Source organism: Lepidochelys kempii, chromosome 4 (assembly GCF_965140265.1).
Source record: "Lepidochelys kempii isolate rLepKem1 chromosome 4, rLepKem1.hap2, whole genome shotgun sequence".
NCBI classification, from domain to species: domain Eukaryota; kingdom Metazoa; phylum Chordata; order Testudines; family Cheloniidae; genus Lepidochelys; species Lepidochelys kempii.
The window spans coordinates 127,308,078-127,325,309 of NC_133259.1; the positions used below are offsets into that span (position 1 = coordinate 127,308,078).

Below are 17,232 nucleotides of genomic sequence, written 5' to 3' on the forward strand. Positions count from 1 at the left end.
AGTAGGACTGACGTAGCTTCTCCACTGGAAAACGCTGAAAATTAGTGTGTTCCAAATGTTGGTCAGTGGATAACTAAAGTGATTAAAGCAAATGTTAAATTAGCTAAAATTAGAGAACTTCCCTTACAACCACTCTGAAAGTTTCTAATTTTCATTGCTTTCTTATTAATTGTGAATAATTGCCTGCTTGTTAATTCTCTTTTAAATTCTGGCTCCACTTTACACTACACATTTTGGTACACTCATGGCCCTTTTATATGAAACAATGTATGTGATTTTAGTTTTACACTCTAGGTCAGGATGATATGTTTGCTTCTGCTTTTACTAAGGCCCAATCCCTTGCATTCTTTAAAACTTGGTAGCCTGTAGACAGTGTGACAACAGTAGCTTCAAACTGTTCCATTCTCTTTACTGTAGCCTCTGTCAATCAGTTCCATTATCACTTGTTTGACAAGACAAGGCTTACTTCATAATAAAGCTGTGGTAGTCCAATGAATTCACTGGTAACAGGTTTAGTAGCTGTATTTTTTACCAACTGGTAATACAGAAAGGAGTTCTGAAGGACATGCAGCATTTAGTGAATACATCTATATACAGTTAGCAAGAATTAAGACAACTAAATAATGCAGTAATAAAAGTAACAAGTATTCTGGCCTGCCAGATACATTGAACAGACTGAAGATGCTTTCTTCTTTGTGGGTTTTTTTTCTTTTAAAGAAAAGATTAAGACTTTATTCAGGATGTATATCAAGCATAACAAAACCAGCAAAACGCCAACCTTTGGAATACTGTTGTAATGTCCATCCTTATGAGGCATTAAATGTACTGTCCTATCAGAGATCTTTTACACTGATCATGGGAAAGAAACCTCTTTTAAGTGCACAGTTATGATCCTTAAATATGTTTGTATAAGTGTGAATCTTAAGAGTACGCATAGTGTTCTTTACAATTTTAAATACGGGCTAGGTGCAAAACAGGTACCCGAAACAAATAAACAGCAAAAGAAGACTGATTAATAAGCATTCTGTCACAAATATATAGATATTACTACATGAGAACATGGATATTTCACAGAGCACAGTCAAAGGCAGCAGGCTGTTTACATGATGCCAGGGAGCATCACATCCCTCTAGTAAGCCTTTCCTCATTTTTTAATCACGAGGTAATTTCTCCCCTTGTTGTTAGAAACAGAAGGCCTGGTTCTCCTCTTCCTTATACCAGGTTTACACTTGTATAATTCCCTTGGCAATTACTCCCAATTGACACTAGGCTAAGTGGCACCTTGGCTGTAATTGAAAATAGCCCTGCTTCAATGATGTAGCTACACTGGTGCTGATAGTTACATTTAGACAAGGAGGCATAAGGGTTTGCAGTGAGTTGCTCAAAGTTTACCCCATTCATAATTAAGGTAAATCCTGTGTAAACATGCAGGCTAATTCACTGGCCCAGGCACCAAAGAACATTCTCTAATCACAGGATTTCTGTCCCCTTCTCTTCAAGGCTTTAGTTTTATTTCTTCAAAATAACACATTCAACATATCATTGCTTGACCTGGGGTCTTTTGCAGGGGCCTAACTACTCCATTCAGGCTTACAACCACCTGAGAGTCGTATACCCTGGGTTTTTTCCTCAGAGCTGAGGACTGATGCTGGAGGGGGCCTTGCCCCCAACCTGAGCTCTTGTTATTGATGAGAACCAGGTTATCTTCAGGCTACCTGCTCCTTGATCTTACTGCTTCAGCTGGGTGGCAACTGATTAGTCAGAGGAGGGGCTGGAGCCCCATTCCCCTTAAAGGGCCAGTTAGCATGTGATATTCTGATTAGTTCAATTGATGCAAACCCAGGTTTGCCTCTGTCTACTGCTAGGGGTCAGCCCATGTGTAGCAACAACAATGGTTGAACTGAAGTTATTCCCAAGGGGAGACAGTGCCTGAGAGAAGAGTCAGGACCAAAGAACATACCGCTGTATTTGAATGTTAAAATGACAGACCTTTAGAGGAAGCATTTGTAAACAACCTGTGTCTGTAATATACTGAATTCAAAGCAAGTGATTGTTCTAGCCTGTGTACAGAACACTATACCACTAAGCATACATGTTTAGGCATTCACATTTCTTGTCAGTCTATACACAAATACACAGCTCAGTTGATAACACATTGTTGCCAGCGATATGAAAAGGGGGGTTTGTTTTTTTTCAGTTATACAGTGAATGTCTTCGAGAGATAAGGCAACTCCCTTGTCAACAGTTTCACCTCAGCATTTAAGAAAATCGAAACAGTCAAGTTTACAGTAAAACAGCAGGTCAGACATTTAAATAACTTTAGTGAGGATGAATGTTAATACACTGAGTAGAATTCATCAAACGTTATGCAGCTGTATATTTTTATTTTTGGCATAATTTGAGTGCAAACTTGTCAGCTTTTGTTTTGTCTTATGGCACCCTATTGCGTAGCACTGAAAATAAATTTCAGCGAACACTTCAGGCAACGTTGCGATTTTTTTAAAAAAACTTTTGCTGAAAAATCAAATTGACTCTAAAGCTGCTTAACTTAAATACATAAGCTTGGCTACTCAAAGCTTTTGCTGAGTGTGTTCTAATGACGGAATATTTTTCAACTGCGATCTAGAACGCATTTTTTTTTTAGCATATAGTCTTCACAAAACACAATATACTCAGTGCTTATAAGGGAAATCAGATTTTCCAATAACAGGTCCAAGTATTGTGGCAATCGCAAGAAATGTCTGTTTGCCCTTTCCTCTTACTAACCAAACTGCTACAAATGTTTGTGGGGAGGGGACAGCAGTAATTTTTACTTTCCAAACCATTTAAGGAAGCTTCAGAATTACCTCAAGATGAGTTAGTAAGAAGGCTGAGATGTAGAAGCCTATCCGTCAGATAATATTTAACAAAGGCCACATCGGATATGCTTATCTCTGAGTCTGGTGCACTCTAACCAGTTATTGGCATGCTGGGCCACTTCTGTACCTGAACTAGGTTAACAATATTATTCATAATCAAGTCTGTTTATTGATCAGTTATCAATGGCAATCATACGTCACATTCTAAAAGTTTTTCTAGTCTATGGGATAGTGCCAAGAGCAAACACAAAGGGCCACATAATTAACTCATTTATGAATTTCACATGCTTTTACATTTACAGAAGACACCAACTTTAAGCACAAATACACATATCCTACAACTTCTTCCTCTTCTTTTGTATTTAGCATTTATATATGGATACCAATGCACCAGCCAAACTACAGAGTCTCATGGTTTAAACCAGAATCCACATACTGGCAAAATTCTCTCCAAGCCACATGGAAGAGCTCAATTCCAATGCCCTTCTCTGGCTGTGGGAGTGTAATTCCCACATCTGCACCAGAAAAGCAAAACACCTGAAGTGAGCTTCTACATGCAGATGAGGACGGTGAATTTTGCCCTATGAACTCAATGGCTAATGTGATTCTGGTTAACATTGTAGCAGTTATTACAAACATGGCTTACATATATTGTAGAACTGCCAGTAAAATGTTGATCAAAAGTTATAAGATTAATTCTTTCATTTTTACAAAATATATCACTTCTTCTGGCTCAGGAGTATCAAAATTAAGACTCTCCTACTTTATTTTGTGAAATCAGTTCATTCTCTTGTACATCTCTCTTTCTCATCATCTCTAAGTTGTCTCTACATTTTCAGCACAATGACGAGTTCACATAATTTACTTGCAGAAAAAGAAATGGAGCTGCAGCTCAACTTTTGCTAATAAGTCTTAGACATTCTGTACAGTCGAAAGAATTCAAAATATCTCACGTCAGTCAGTCTTGTTATAAGATGGAGGAAGGGTAGGGAGAAAAATCTATGGCTCCTGCAAGTCCACTTTGTTAAGGATAAAGCCATAAACAGATACATTAGTCAAAGTATCATTGAGAGCTATTGAGTATTTTTTTGTTTGTTAGCATTCACAAGCTAAAACTATGCAGACACAACTAATAATTGCAAATGTACAGCCTGACAGGGTTAGCTTGAGTGTATATTCTGCAAATGAAACAGGGGGACTCTGACACTGTTACTACCTGTGAGAGTGTTGTCATGTTATGGGAAAATGCAAGTAACGTGTAACTTAAGGGAAGAGAGAAAGGCCATGTCTGCAGTGCTGCACATCAAATCACATCCATCTCACTGCTGTTTTTCTACATAATTAGCAAGTAGCTCTTTAAGGCAGAAGAGAGACATTCTGTGGATCTTGGTGCTATTGGCTCATCGCACTCACATGGTTTCAGTGGTAGAGGTCGAGGTACTTTTCTTCCTGAAGCGAGGTCTAAGAGGTCTAGGCGGTGCCTGTGGGGAATCAAGAGAAGTTTTTGTTGAAACAGGAGTAACATAATGTGTTTTACATCTTCAAAGTGATGTACAGATATTCATTTACTCATCCTCATGATACCTCATGGAGGGCAGGTAGGTATTATCCACATTTAGAGATGAAGAAACAAAGACCGGATCCCTAATAAATCCCCATGTAAAGATTCCCTAAATAGGCAGCTGGGAATTTCCCCAATATGAGGGAATCCTTGAGTGGCTTAAAGCCCTGTAGCCAGCTCAACACCATCACCCTTCTGGACTCCTGACTTAGGAGGCATGGCTAGAGCACACTGTGCTTCAATAAACCCTACCGGAGTAATAGCCCCTAGGAAGGTATAAGCTATTGCAATTTACAGAAGCCTCGAGACTGCTCTAAGTTATGCCCCTATGATCAGGAGAGCAAAAAAGTACCAGAACGCCAATTTTGGCACTCCCCACCCCAAATGCTGCTCCAGGGCACCTGAGAAATCAGTCGTCTGGGCCCCACAAAACCTAAGGCCCACTCAAAAGGGAACAATGCATGCTGTGACTTGTAGCCTTCACAGGCAGCCTCTTCATAAAAAAAGACAAGGACATCTGCAATCTTCTCCATTTTATGCTAACTGGATGAAGCCTGTGAACTCCGGCCAAGCTGCCAACCCAGATTCCTTGTCTGGACAAAGCCTGGACACTGTTTGAAATTATTTCAAAACAGAATAATTGAAATTCTGCCTTACAGTTACATTACTGATGTGGAGTTATTAAAAATAGACCCCTTCAGACATCATAAGTGAGCTACAAGCGGACGGTTCACTGTACGACTCACAGGCAATCTGTCAGGAGGTCTATCATGGCTGCCTAAGTGGTAGGTGCCAGATTAACTCCGCTTTAGTCTCAAATCCTGGGTAGCCCCATTCCCCAGGTGGGTAAACAGTCTGAGCGAGAGAAAGCACCCTGAGCAGCAAACAGACCACTATGTGGTGGTGGTAACCACTGGTGCATAGTTCACCCAACAGAGCTACAGCATGGCCCAGTTATGGGTTGTGAGAATCACACAGGAAACTAGTTAGATGAATCTTAAAGCAGTAGAAAGTGTTGCTCAGTTTAAAAATGCATTTACGTACATTGTGTAGCAAACTGCCTATGCAGTAGCAGGCCAGCATATTATGATTCCCCATAATATGGTAGTATTCATAATGAGTGCATGGTAGCTGAATGACTATAAAGTGATATAACATACAAATCACTTTTCAATATTCTGTCAAGTACTTAGATTTGCTCGACACATAGGGCCAAAATCTGCCCTGGTTTCAGGGGGAACAGATATCATTGGCTTCACTGTAAATTGTGCACACTTACACCAGGCCTGAGTAGTGTGGGTTATCATCACGCAGCTTAACCTGGCATCTACCACCCACTCCCATTCTCTACCAGATAGTACCCCAAAACTGCCTTGGGCCCCAATCCTGAAATCCTTACACCAGAAAAACTCTCAATGAAATTAACAGAAGTTGGGCCTGAGTATGGTCTGCAGGCTTGAGCCTCTGGCGGTTTGCTGCATGGCTGGCAAATCTAGCTATCTGTGGTATTTACATGGCCTCCATCATCATGGTATCTGAGCACCTCACAAGCTTTAATGCATTGCTCCTCACAACACCCGACAGCTAGGGCAGTGCTATTATCCCCATTTTACAGATGGGGAACTGAGGCACAGAAAGACTAAGGCCCAGATCCCCAAAGATACTTAGGCAGCTAACTTCCACTAATTTCCATTTGAAATCTTTGGGGATCTGGGCCTATATGACTTGCCTAAAGTCATAGAGATAATTGTGGTAGAGCAGATTTGAACTGAACCCAGGTCTCCAGCAAGCCCCCAACCACTGGGGCCCACCCTTCGTTTTTACTTCAGGAATAGTCAGGAGATTCAAGTCCTCTTGTCTTTCCATTAGTTTGCAGTTACCCACAACTGATCTAGGACAAGAATGTATTTCCAGAGCACAGCAGAGACAACTCCATTTCTGCTATCTTACCTGTTTCAGTCTTTACAACCAGAGACTCATGGGTTAACTCATGGCTGGCATTTAAAGGTCTCTGCACAGAATTATAGAATCAAAGAATTGTAGGACTGGAAGGGCCCTCGAGAAGGGCCCACGAAAATTGCAACTTCTAGTCCACGCCCCTGCACTCAGGGCAGGACTAAGTATTATCTAGATCATCCCTGACAGGTGATTGTCTAACCTGCCCTTAAAAATCTCCAAAGACAGAGATTCCACAATCTCCCTAGTCAATTTATTCCAGTGCTTAACTACCCTGACAGTTGGGAAGCTTTTCCTAATGTCCAACTGAAATGGCTCTTGCTGCAATTTAAGCCCATTGCTTCTTGTCCTACTCCTTGTAACAACCTTTTATAAAAACTGTTATCTTGTGCCCTCTCAGTCTTCTCTTTTCCGGACTAAACAAACCCAATTTTTTCAATCTTCCCTCATTGGTCATGTTTTCTAGACCTTTAATCATTTTTGTTGTTCTTCTCTGGACTTTCTCCAGTTTGTCCACATCTTTTCCAAAATGTGGTGCCCAGAACCAGACACCGTACTCCAGTTGAGGCACAATCAGCGCGGAGTAGAGCGGAAGAATTATTTCGTGTGTTTTGCTTACAACACTCCTGCTAATACATCCCAGAATGATGTTCGCTTTTTTTGAAACAGGGTTACACTGTTGACTCATATTTAGCTTGTGATTCACTCTGACCTCCAGATCCTTTTCTACAGTACTCCTTTCTAGGTAGTCATTTCCCATTTTGTACGTGTGCAACTGATTGTTCCTTCCTAAATGGAGTACTTTGAGACATCTCAAGTCTCCTCCCAGCTTCTCATGTAATGCCAATGCCAACCGCTTCTCTGTTCTACTTCTCTTGTGTTTTAAAGACATCAGATACCCAGAGGAGGGGTGAGGGGAAGACATCTTTAAGTATTTGCCACCCTTTTAATGCAGGCAGAGGAGCTCCTGGGAGAAAAGCTATGACTTTCCAAACGGGGGAGGGGGGAAGGAGGCGTGTTTAATTTGGCTTATTCCTTCAATGCATGAAAAAACTACAATCAGTTCCAGCACTAGCTGTTACCCTCCTCCCTAAACCTCAGACTTGGATTTAACTGAGCTTTAGGTGTCAGGGGAAATGAGTTGGGGATGGTTTCTAAGAGGGCCCAGAGGTCCATGCTCTGTAAAGTGAGAGGCTGAGACCAGGCACTGTAAGGAGAAGCATTCTGCCAGTCCACCTCAATGCTGACCTGGGTCAAACCTGAGGGTCCAGCTAAATGATGTGAAAAGACCATGAGGTGCATTACACTGGATCAAACTATTTGTTCATCCATTCCATTACCCTGCCTCCGGCAGTGACAAGTATCTGAGGCCTCTGCAGCATAACCCTAATATCCAGTGGGACCCATTACGTTATCTTTTTATTATAAATTGTTTATATTGCTATAGCACCTTCTGACCAAAGGTCATACCACACTTTGTGAACACTGTTTAATTTAGCCTCTCAATCCTTCTGTGAGGTAGCGTGGGCTCATTATCCCATTTGTATCAACGAGGAAACTCGTACAAAGAGGTTTTGTTTAGACACTACACTGATGAGTTCATTAGATTAGACAGATGATTTGCCCAATGTCAGAGGATGTCTGTGGCAGAGCTGGCATTAGGATCCAAGTCCCCCAGGTCCCATGCCTGTGCCACAAGCCCATGCTCAGCGATCTCTTCATCTCTGAATTCCTGAAGAGCACTACGGACCTAATGGAAAATAAATACAAGATAGAAATATCAGAACTGAGGCCTCCAGCCAGAAGGGAAGAACTCGGAGAGGCTCCCACTGGAACAACTGCAGAAGGTGATCCTGGGTATAAATCCTGTGGCCTTCATGGATCCTGCACCGTGTGTGGAGCTGCCAGAGACATAGCCACCATGTCTGGAATAGGAGCCATCCACAGAATAGATAGCGCATCAGAGGAGTAGATCCTGCAGCAGCTTTGGAGAGCGCTGCTACTGGGGCAGCAGAGCCACCCTGACAAGAGAAAAATCATTGCTGCATAGTTCTGGGATGCTCGTTTGGTAGGGAGAGGAGGGCAGGGCTCTGTGCTGGTGGCCCACTTCACAGTTTTGTCCGTGAGCAGCCACCCTCTCTCTTTCCCTTCATAGTAGCATCGGAGAGGGGGCAGCACTCTAGCCTGAGGAGCTACCATCCAGAGGCAAGGAGACTTCAAAAAGGCCAGGTCTCTTCTCTCCCTCGCCACGCACAGCAGGGCCAGGGCTAGGACCGGCAGACAGCAACTCAGGGAGTTGACATGGAGCATAACTGGTGAGAAGCCATTGAGATTTTCAAAATTCCTCCCCTGTTAATGATCTCAGGTATTATTAGAGCCATAAATAAGGACACTTTAGAGCAACGAGTATTAATTTTACCCCAACAATATCCCCTTTCATACTCTCTCTTTGAGCCAAGTTAAGAGTATAACTGTTCCGACTTACCCATTGGTAGAGATTTCCCACCTTTGATTTCTTAGAACCTATATCTGGGCAGACAGCAGCTGCCTCCATTTTCGCAAAGATCTGGAAGACTTCCTCATCTCTGCCATCTCTGATTTCTTTTCAGTATTATTCCTTTGACTTGACTGCCTTGTGGCTGTATTTACTATGAACATGAGTGATGGTAAAACCTTTTCTGGCAAAGCAGAATGTATGCACTTGTATCCTTTATATGTCTGTCTGTCTTTGTTACAAATTAAAGCATACTTGCTAATATAGGGCCTGATTCAAAGCCCATCCAAGTAATGAAATCAGTGGAAAGACCTATTAATATCAATGAGCTTTGGATTAGGTCCATATTGAATATGTATGGATCTGGCTCTGAATTCTCCCAAAGTTTTGGGGTGTTTGGATCTTGGCACATCTCTCCATCTGTCTTCCCCTCAAAATATGACAATAAAAATTTCCCTTAAGTAAATGCAAAGTGAAATGGAGAGTTTTGTGTATCTCCAAAACCTCACATCCAAACACCTCAAAACTTTGGAAGAATTCAAAGTTAGCTCCTAATTTTGCAGCTCTGATTTGTTCTTATAGGTGTGGAACTTAAACTCCCACAGGGAGATTCCACACCTATAGGAAGAGCTGAATATTCAAGTCCAGACCCACCCTGCAAGACTGAAAGTAGAATGTTGGCCTCAAACAGCGTTTCCATTCCAAAGAGAGGTGTCCTTCTGGAAATCCAGGCAACCTTGCTGGTTGCAGCACCTTTTCCAATATGGAAGTACCTCAAGAGCTTGTTCCTTCTTTTTGAGCCTTCTGTTCTTGACCATGTGATCCAATAAATCATGCTCTTCATCATCTGAGAACACTAAGTCTTTTGTTTCACAGTTTGCCTCACGAGGCTTTTCACACGCATCATCCATGTCTACCTCAACCACTTACAACAGCATTTTTAAATCTACATGGTGAAAACAAAGGATAAGGAAGGTCAGTGGTGACTTGGCTTCTGCTGTTCATTTCACTAATCTCACCCCAAAGCCATGCCTCTTCCAGAGATTAATAGAAATGGGGTTCATATATCACACTCTAGTAACAGTGGTTGCAGTGTCAGAAACCAAAGTGGCTCCAGCTTATGGTGTGTTTATTAGCTGTGTTGGACTTTTTTAATGCAATTTAGACTAATTTAACAGCCCATCTGATGTTATGTAGATTCCATAAACAGTTGGTTTTAATCATATTTGGATCACAGATCAGTGAAACGGCTAATCACTCAAGAAAAACCATTCTGGCACCATACTGGTCTGAACAAATACACCAAGGGAACATTTTCACCTCAGCAAAAAAACAAAACAAAAAAAACCAAACTTGTAACTGAACTTGAGGAGTTACTTAGATCTCCTCTTGCATTGGCCACTTTGGCTGTGTTCACACTACAGAACCGAGGCATTCCTGGGTGAATTAGTATGGCTGCACTAGTATAAGCAGTAATGGTTCAATATGCCCCATCCCTGACATGCTGCCTTGTGTTCTGAACTGCTACAGTTTTGCCTCATGTTTAATGCTCTTCTAACTCCGTTCAGATGCATTTCCCTCAGGACATCTACTCCACAGTTCCTGGTACTGCTTCCAGAAAGGAGTGGCTGCTGGGAGATTTCCAAAGCCACTCTGACTATAATCAGACCTCACTGATGTAACTGAATTTGGCCTGCTGTGTGCAGATTGCAAATGCTTGTTTAATAGTTAATGTCTGTGCAGCATTTTGAACTTTTTAAGTGCTATTATATGGAGGCAGTTTGAGTCATTAACAGTACTGGCAGATTGTGGTCCAAAGTTGGTATAGTGTATCCAGACAGTTAAATTAGATGATATTTTTAATTGGTAGTACAAAGTATGAATCAATGAAATGGTACCTAGCTCCAACTAAACCTCCTACCCCTCTGCAGACAATTTGCTATGGTGCTTTTATAGTTAAATTGATGGCTTATATCTTTTCCATTCTGAATTGTTGTGGGCCTGGAAGCTTTTGCTGCTTGTACAAATATTACTGACAATCACTGGCTCAAGGTCCAGTTAAACTATAGATTTTTTATAATAATCTAGGACAGCATAAAAATAGCAATTTCTACCTCTCAGACTGGCGATAAGTGCACAAATGTGATAATAAGAGGATCCTTAAATTCCTGATAAGTATACGTAGCATTTTAAGTCTTCAAAGTACTCAACAAATCAATTGCCATGAGTTACATAAGTATTACTCAAAAAGAAAAGGAGGACTTGTGGCACCTTAGATCACGAAAGCTTATGCTCAAATAAATTGGTTAGTCTCTAAGGTGCCACAAGTCCTCCTGTTCTTTTTGCGGATACAGACTAACAGGGCTGCTCATCTGAAACCTGTCATAAGTATTACTATTACAGCTGAGTGACACCTTTTTTCCCCTTAGGAAAATGCATTTTTCACAGCCCAGAACTATTTGTTGAATTTGGGACTATTTCAAAGTGTTTCATTTTGACTTTTCAATGCAAAAACAGCATTTCCATTTCTAATTTAGCCAATTTTTTTTTAAAGGTGAAAAACACCCCAAATGGCTGAATTTTAACAAAAACTCGAACACCCTCAACCCCCGCATTTGGAGTCAACGTTATGGTCAACCTGAAACAAAATAAAAAACAAAAATTGTTTCAGCCAATTAGAAACAAAAAGTTTTCAGGTTCTGCAATTAGACAAAAAAAAAATTGAAAAAAAAATTGATCCAGTTTGAATCAAACCCCAAACCAAAAATCCATTATTCACTCAGCTCTAACACTCCCCTTATTATACAGATGGTGAGAGTAAGGGCTTGTCTACACTGGCACTTTACAGCCCTGCAACTTTCTCGCTCAGGGGTGTGAAAAAACACACCCCTGAGCGCTGCAAGTTTCAGCGCTGTAACATGCCAGTATAGATAGTGTACCAGCGCTGGGAGCTGGGAGCTACTCCCCTTGTGAAGGTGGGTTTTTTTTATAGCTCAGAGCCTATGGCCCTGTCCATTGCCTGTTGAAATAAACTAATAGCTCCTGAATGTCATGATCTTAGTCCACTAGACCAGGCTGCCTCTACACATACTAGGCCATAGTATCCTAAAACCACTAGATCCTGCTGCTTGTATCAATTTATCTGTCATCTCAATAGCTAGGTTGGACTATGGCCTCTAGTGGTTTTCAGTAAGTGCAGTAAACATCTGTTTTCCCAGCAATGTCAAGCAGTGTCGAAAAATGTTAAAACAGAGAGGCCAGGGACAATGCTGATTTCAGGTTTTACAGATGATGACAGTTCTAAAAAAAAGTGTGGGAAAGTATTCTGTCAATCACATTATAAATAAGTCTGGGTACATTTCATTTTCATTGTACAGCATTTTTTTCTGACACCTGGAAAATGATATTTTGAGGAAGAGCTCAGTTTTACTTCATGTTGTTAAGAGAGCATGCAAGATGCCACACTGGTATTAATCACTTAGCCACCATAATTGCTCAAAAACACAGTTTATATGCGGGCTCTGTTTACAGTTGTGTTTTAAGTTCACTGCGAGACGCAGAATCTCTGAAGAGAAGCACTTCAAGTGGGTGCCCTTATTAGAACAAAAAACACATTACTGTACAGTAATGGTTCAAACTATCTCAGTCACTCCAGTAGCAATATGGAAGACTGTAGCGATATTAAATATCTATGATTCCACAGTATCAGCCAATGAGCTATTTCCTATATGGTGACATAGTTTTCAAAATCACTACTGAAGAACTCGAAGTGTAGTCTTCCGGATGGAGACAGGTTCAGTGGAATAATGGCTGACCTATCTCTAAAGCACTGCCTTCCTTTAACAGAAATGTAAGGACTGTAGGGAGCTAGACTACTACAAACTAGACAGAAATAACATTTTGCCCACCTATATATAGCATCTCCCATCTGAAAGTCCTGTGCACATGTAACCCACACACCTTTTGGGTGTGGTGTTCTGTCCCATCTAGTGGCAGCTGAGACCACTTAGAGAGAGATTAATGAGTTTGCTCTATAGCCTTAGCTAAGGAGCATATGGCTTTTAGCTCATGGAGTAGAGGCTCATGCATTTAGCTCCAGAAGTCCCAGGTTCGATCCTGATGACTGGGGTCTGTCAGTGTTACACAAACATTAATAAAGCCTCTCAGAGGGGGATATTCTCACTTTATAGCTAGGGAAACTGAAGTATAGGGAGGGGAAGGGATGGACTTGCCCCAGGTCACACAGTGAGTCAACTAGGGATAGAATTCATGTCTCCTGTCACCCCATTGTCTGTTTTAGCCATAAGACCATGCTTCCTCCTAAACTGCTTGGGCCTTAAACAAACCTTGCATTAGGAGGAACCCAAATGTTACTGAACTTGTTTGTAGCCTTGCCATAGGGAAGCCTCTGAAAACAGGCAACTCCTGTAGCTGCGGGGTCATCACAGAAGGTTGGCCATGCTTTGGGAAACTAATTTTCAATTTTTTATTATATAACATCCTAGCACATGAGGACAATATCCTGCAGGCCTTACTTGAGCAAAATTCCCATTAACTTCAAAGAAATTATAAGATTTGGTCCTTAAGCCCTGTCTATACTGTGGAAGCATTCTAACTGGTTTTAAAACAGTTTAAAACTGGTCTAAGAACGACAGTGTATGGTGAGTTTGAGGCAGTTTAAAGCAGTCTGATTGATTGTTTCCTGTTCAGTAAAAAAGGGTCAGGCTGCCTTAAACCACCTATAACTGGGTCTATATTATGGCGCTAGTCATTTTTAGAATCAGTTTAACTGAACCAGTTTTAGAACCGGTTAAAATATTTCCCCATTGTGAGCAAGCCCAGTTTCTACCCACTCCCAAAGAAATTATAATCTTTTGTCTTGTACCCCAGCTGCACTATTTTTAGAGAAACACAACAATGGTTAAACCAGTAAAATAATGCAACTCAAGCCATGTGCTGCCAAACATGGACAATGACATTCCCTTGGACAGGGAGTCAACAAGCGGTGTTGTTGAGGAATTACCTAGACTATCCAGCAGAATCAGTAAACAGGCTACAGAACCACATGCAACTAAAACCAAAAATGCACAGAAACATCTTGGGTGGCACGTAATAGAGGCTGGGGAATGCTAAAGCTCCCCAGACCTCGCGCTGCCAGTGGGCAGGCAGTGGCAGATTTGAGGCCCCCAGGAAGATCTCCTCCTGCCACACCCGCAGGGCTGGAGGAGCTCTTGCTCCCTGCCGCGGCCAGTCTCAGGGCCTCAGTGGTAGGGAGGGGGGCAGAAGCAAGCGGGGGGCAGGGTGTCTGAGGGGAAAGAGGCGGAGTGGGGGTGGAACAGAGACAGGACCGCAGGGGAAGGGACAGAATGGGGTGGGGTCCTGGGCGGGGCTGCGGGTGGAAGAGGCCAAACAGGGGAGGGTCTCCAGGCTTAGAGCTCCAGTTAGGACCGAGAGCTCTGCCATGGTCCTAGCTGAGGCTGAGAGCTTGACTCTGGCCAGGGATGCAGCAGGGCCACAGAGCTCCGGTCTTGGGGCCACAGGGGGAGTGGGGGATGGACCAAGCAGGGGGCAGGGCTTGGAGGGAAGAGGTGGAGCAGAGGCGGAATGGGGGTGAGGCTGTGGGGGAAGCGGCAGAATGTGGTGGGGCCATGGATGGGGCCGCAGGCGGAACGAGGAAAGGGCTCTGGGCTCAGAGCTCCAGCTCGGGCCGAGAGCTCCGCTGCGGTCCCAGCCGAGGCTGAGAGCTTGACCCCAGGCAGGGCCGAGCTCTCAGCGCCGCTCCCCTGGTCCTGACTGAGTTCTCTGCCCCCTCCCATCCCACCCTGGCCGGGGCCACGGAGAGGCTGAGAGCAGCGAGCTGAGAGCAGCGAGCGGGTGCGTGGCCTCAGAGGTGGGACGGTGGCCAAAAGAGGCAGAGCAGGGGGCTAGCTGCTCCTCAGGGAAGTTTCACCCGCCGCCCGAGGAAACATGCAAACTTTACATGATCAAATGCACTCAACCCCTTATCCCTAAAGCCAGCATTTCACCAGACAACAGGAGACACAGGGAAGGGACCAACAGCCCTGCCAATCTCTGAGAGAATCACACCTTTCTTAGGCTCACATTGTTGCTAGTTTCTCTCTCTCTTTTGAATTTGGTGCTGGTACATAAATGCCAGATGGGCAGCCTGTCCCCAGGACTGATACTCCATGAGTAGCAGCTGCAGTGCTCCACCAGCGTGGTGCCTTTACCCTGCCCTGCAGGCACCTCTCTAGAAGCCTGAGGGTTCAGTCTCCAGCTGTTTTAGTCCTTTACCTCTCTTTGCCGACAGCCAATTAACTCTGTTGATGATGGTGATTTTGCTAGATGGGCACTTGTCCCCCAGGAATTGGACTGAGACCCTCCAACTCACTTCATAGAAGCCACCAAAAACCTGCCAGACTTTAGCCACTTGTGTTCTGCTAGCAACCTGGACTCCAGGAGGGAGGGGAGGGGGGACAATGACTGTCTAAACCGCCCTACTCTGTGGGTTTTGGACCCAGGAAGTACCTTCCATGGAATCCAGAGTGGAGGGATAGGAGGTGCCATGGAGGTGACTGATCCCACACCCTCTGCAGTGCAGCAGGGAGGAGATCCGTGTACAGGGCGTCGCCTCCGAACACAGACGGGGAGAGCAGTATTCTGCAGTTGTGGTTCAACACGGCACAGCATACACTAGTTCCACAGCAGGGCTGTTACTGAAGAAGGGCTGCCAACAAGAGTGTCAATTAGTGTCAGCTGTAGGGATGGTTTCTGTGGCCATGACGGTGGAGAAGAGAAATGGATAATGGCGATGGAGGTAAATTCTCTAAACCAGGTTTTGCTGCAGGAGAAACTAAGAATAAACAGGGAACTTTGTACTTCATGCTAAGGGCACTAGCCTGACCAATAAACAACATGTGCAATAAGCAACTGGGAAAAGATACTGAGGCAAAGAGCATATTGACGAGTCCCAGAGATAGCTCGATTTGTTTCAGGAGAAGGAGTGGATTGAAGGATATAGAAATACACTGGGACTGACATGCCCTTTGAAAGGGAGGGCACGTGTGGCTGGGTGACCTTTTCGTGCTTCCTAAAATGTTTTATTATGATCTGAAGCTTTGGTGCAGGATTTTAGATCATCAGCACCATTCCCCTACCAGCTGCTCTAGCACAGAGCATTTCTGTAGAGACTGGAGGAACAGCCTATAGTCTGGCCACTGTAAGTGTTTCCCAGACCGGTCAGCAGGTGGCTGTATCTGAGCAACAGTGGCCAGCCAAATCCCTCCACCTCCCTCACTGATTCCAGCACATCTGCTCTGAGACATGCTTAGGGACACAGGTCAGCCTGAACTACATGGGTGTGGATGGGGTCTTGGCCTGTCGCACTTACTCCTGCGCATCTCCAAGCAGACGCACAGGAATTGCTCTGGGAAGCAGCATCGCATGGCACGTGAGAGAGACTGGAGCATTCCACATGCACCTGGATGAATTCTATGGCTCAGCTCCCAGAGCTGAGACTGCTGCCATGATTCCAATAATTATAAGCCCATCATATACAGGGGTGTCTCCCCTCAGGCTGCGATGATCACCAAGCCAAGTCTGAGGGCTTTAATTCGCTCAGACGGAAACAACATTCAGCAGCACACTGAGGCTCGATGCTTCAGACATTTAAAATTAGACCAAGCAAAGCACTTAGACCCGGGTCCTCAAAGGTATTAAGGTACCTAACTCCTACTGAAATCAGTGGGAGTTAGGCACCCAAATATCTTTGAGGATTTGGGCCTAAAACCCCGATTGTAAAAAGCACTTACGTACATGCTTAAGTATTTTGCTGAGTCCGGGCCTAAGCTAGCAGAGAACAATTCTGTACTTACTGACAAGGAGATGGAGAACATGACCTAATAGGTCGTGGTCATCTCTAATGCCTATGATTTGATGTAGGCTGGTAAATCCTCCTTGAGAAAGGACTAAACCCATTGTGCAGCACCAAAGGAGCTTTCGTAGCAGAGCACTTGCTCAGCAATTGCTGCATTATGGACAGGACTCTGTTCTCCTCTACACTTGTGAAAATCCAGAGTAATCTCAATGGATTTACACCAGTATAGCAGAGATCAGAACCTGGTCCCATATGTGATTGGTGGATGAGCAAAGGACTCATTTTGCCCAATGACATGATCGCCTTACTGATTAAATTCCCCTAGGAGAATAGGATAGTTCAGAGTCACATATTGTATCGGTCACATGTTAGAGATCATATTACTATAATGCAAGACAAGGTCACACAAAAGCAAAATCTCATCTTCTTTGCTGTGGGTCACTCATCTTACTTCTTCCATATTAGTTAATGAGTTAATGAAAGCATT

At 43.5% G+C, this 17,232-nt stretch overlaps 2 protein-coding genes across 3 annotated transcripts in view; one reads left to right on the forward strand and one right to left on the reverse strand.

The window, feature by feature from the left end:
• MRPL35 (mitochondrial ribosomal protein L35) overlaps window positions 1–17,232 on the forward strand; it is a 31,652-nt gene that overhangs the window by 5,399 nt on the left and 9,021 nt on the right. The gene's annotated exons all lie outside the window — the stretch shown is intronic.
• Window positions 497–17,232, reverse strand: part of REEP1 (receptor accessory protein 1) — a 106,500-nt gene continuing 89,764 nt past the window's right edge. For both annotated transcript variants that reach the window (XM_073342861.1, XM_073342863.1), the window contains one exon: window positions 497–4,339. In XM_073342861.1, coding sequence (XP_073198962.1) covers window positions 4,329–4,339 — 11 coding nt within the window. In that variant the 3' untranslated portion in view covers window positions 497–4,328. The remainder of the gene's footprint in view (window positions 4,340–17,232) is intronic.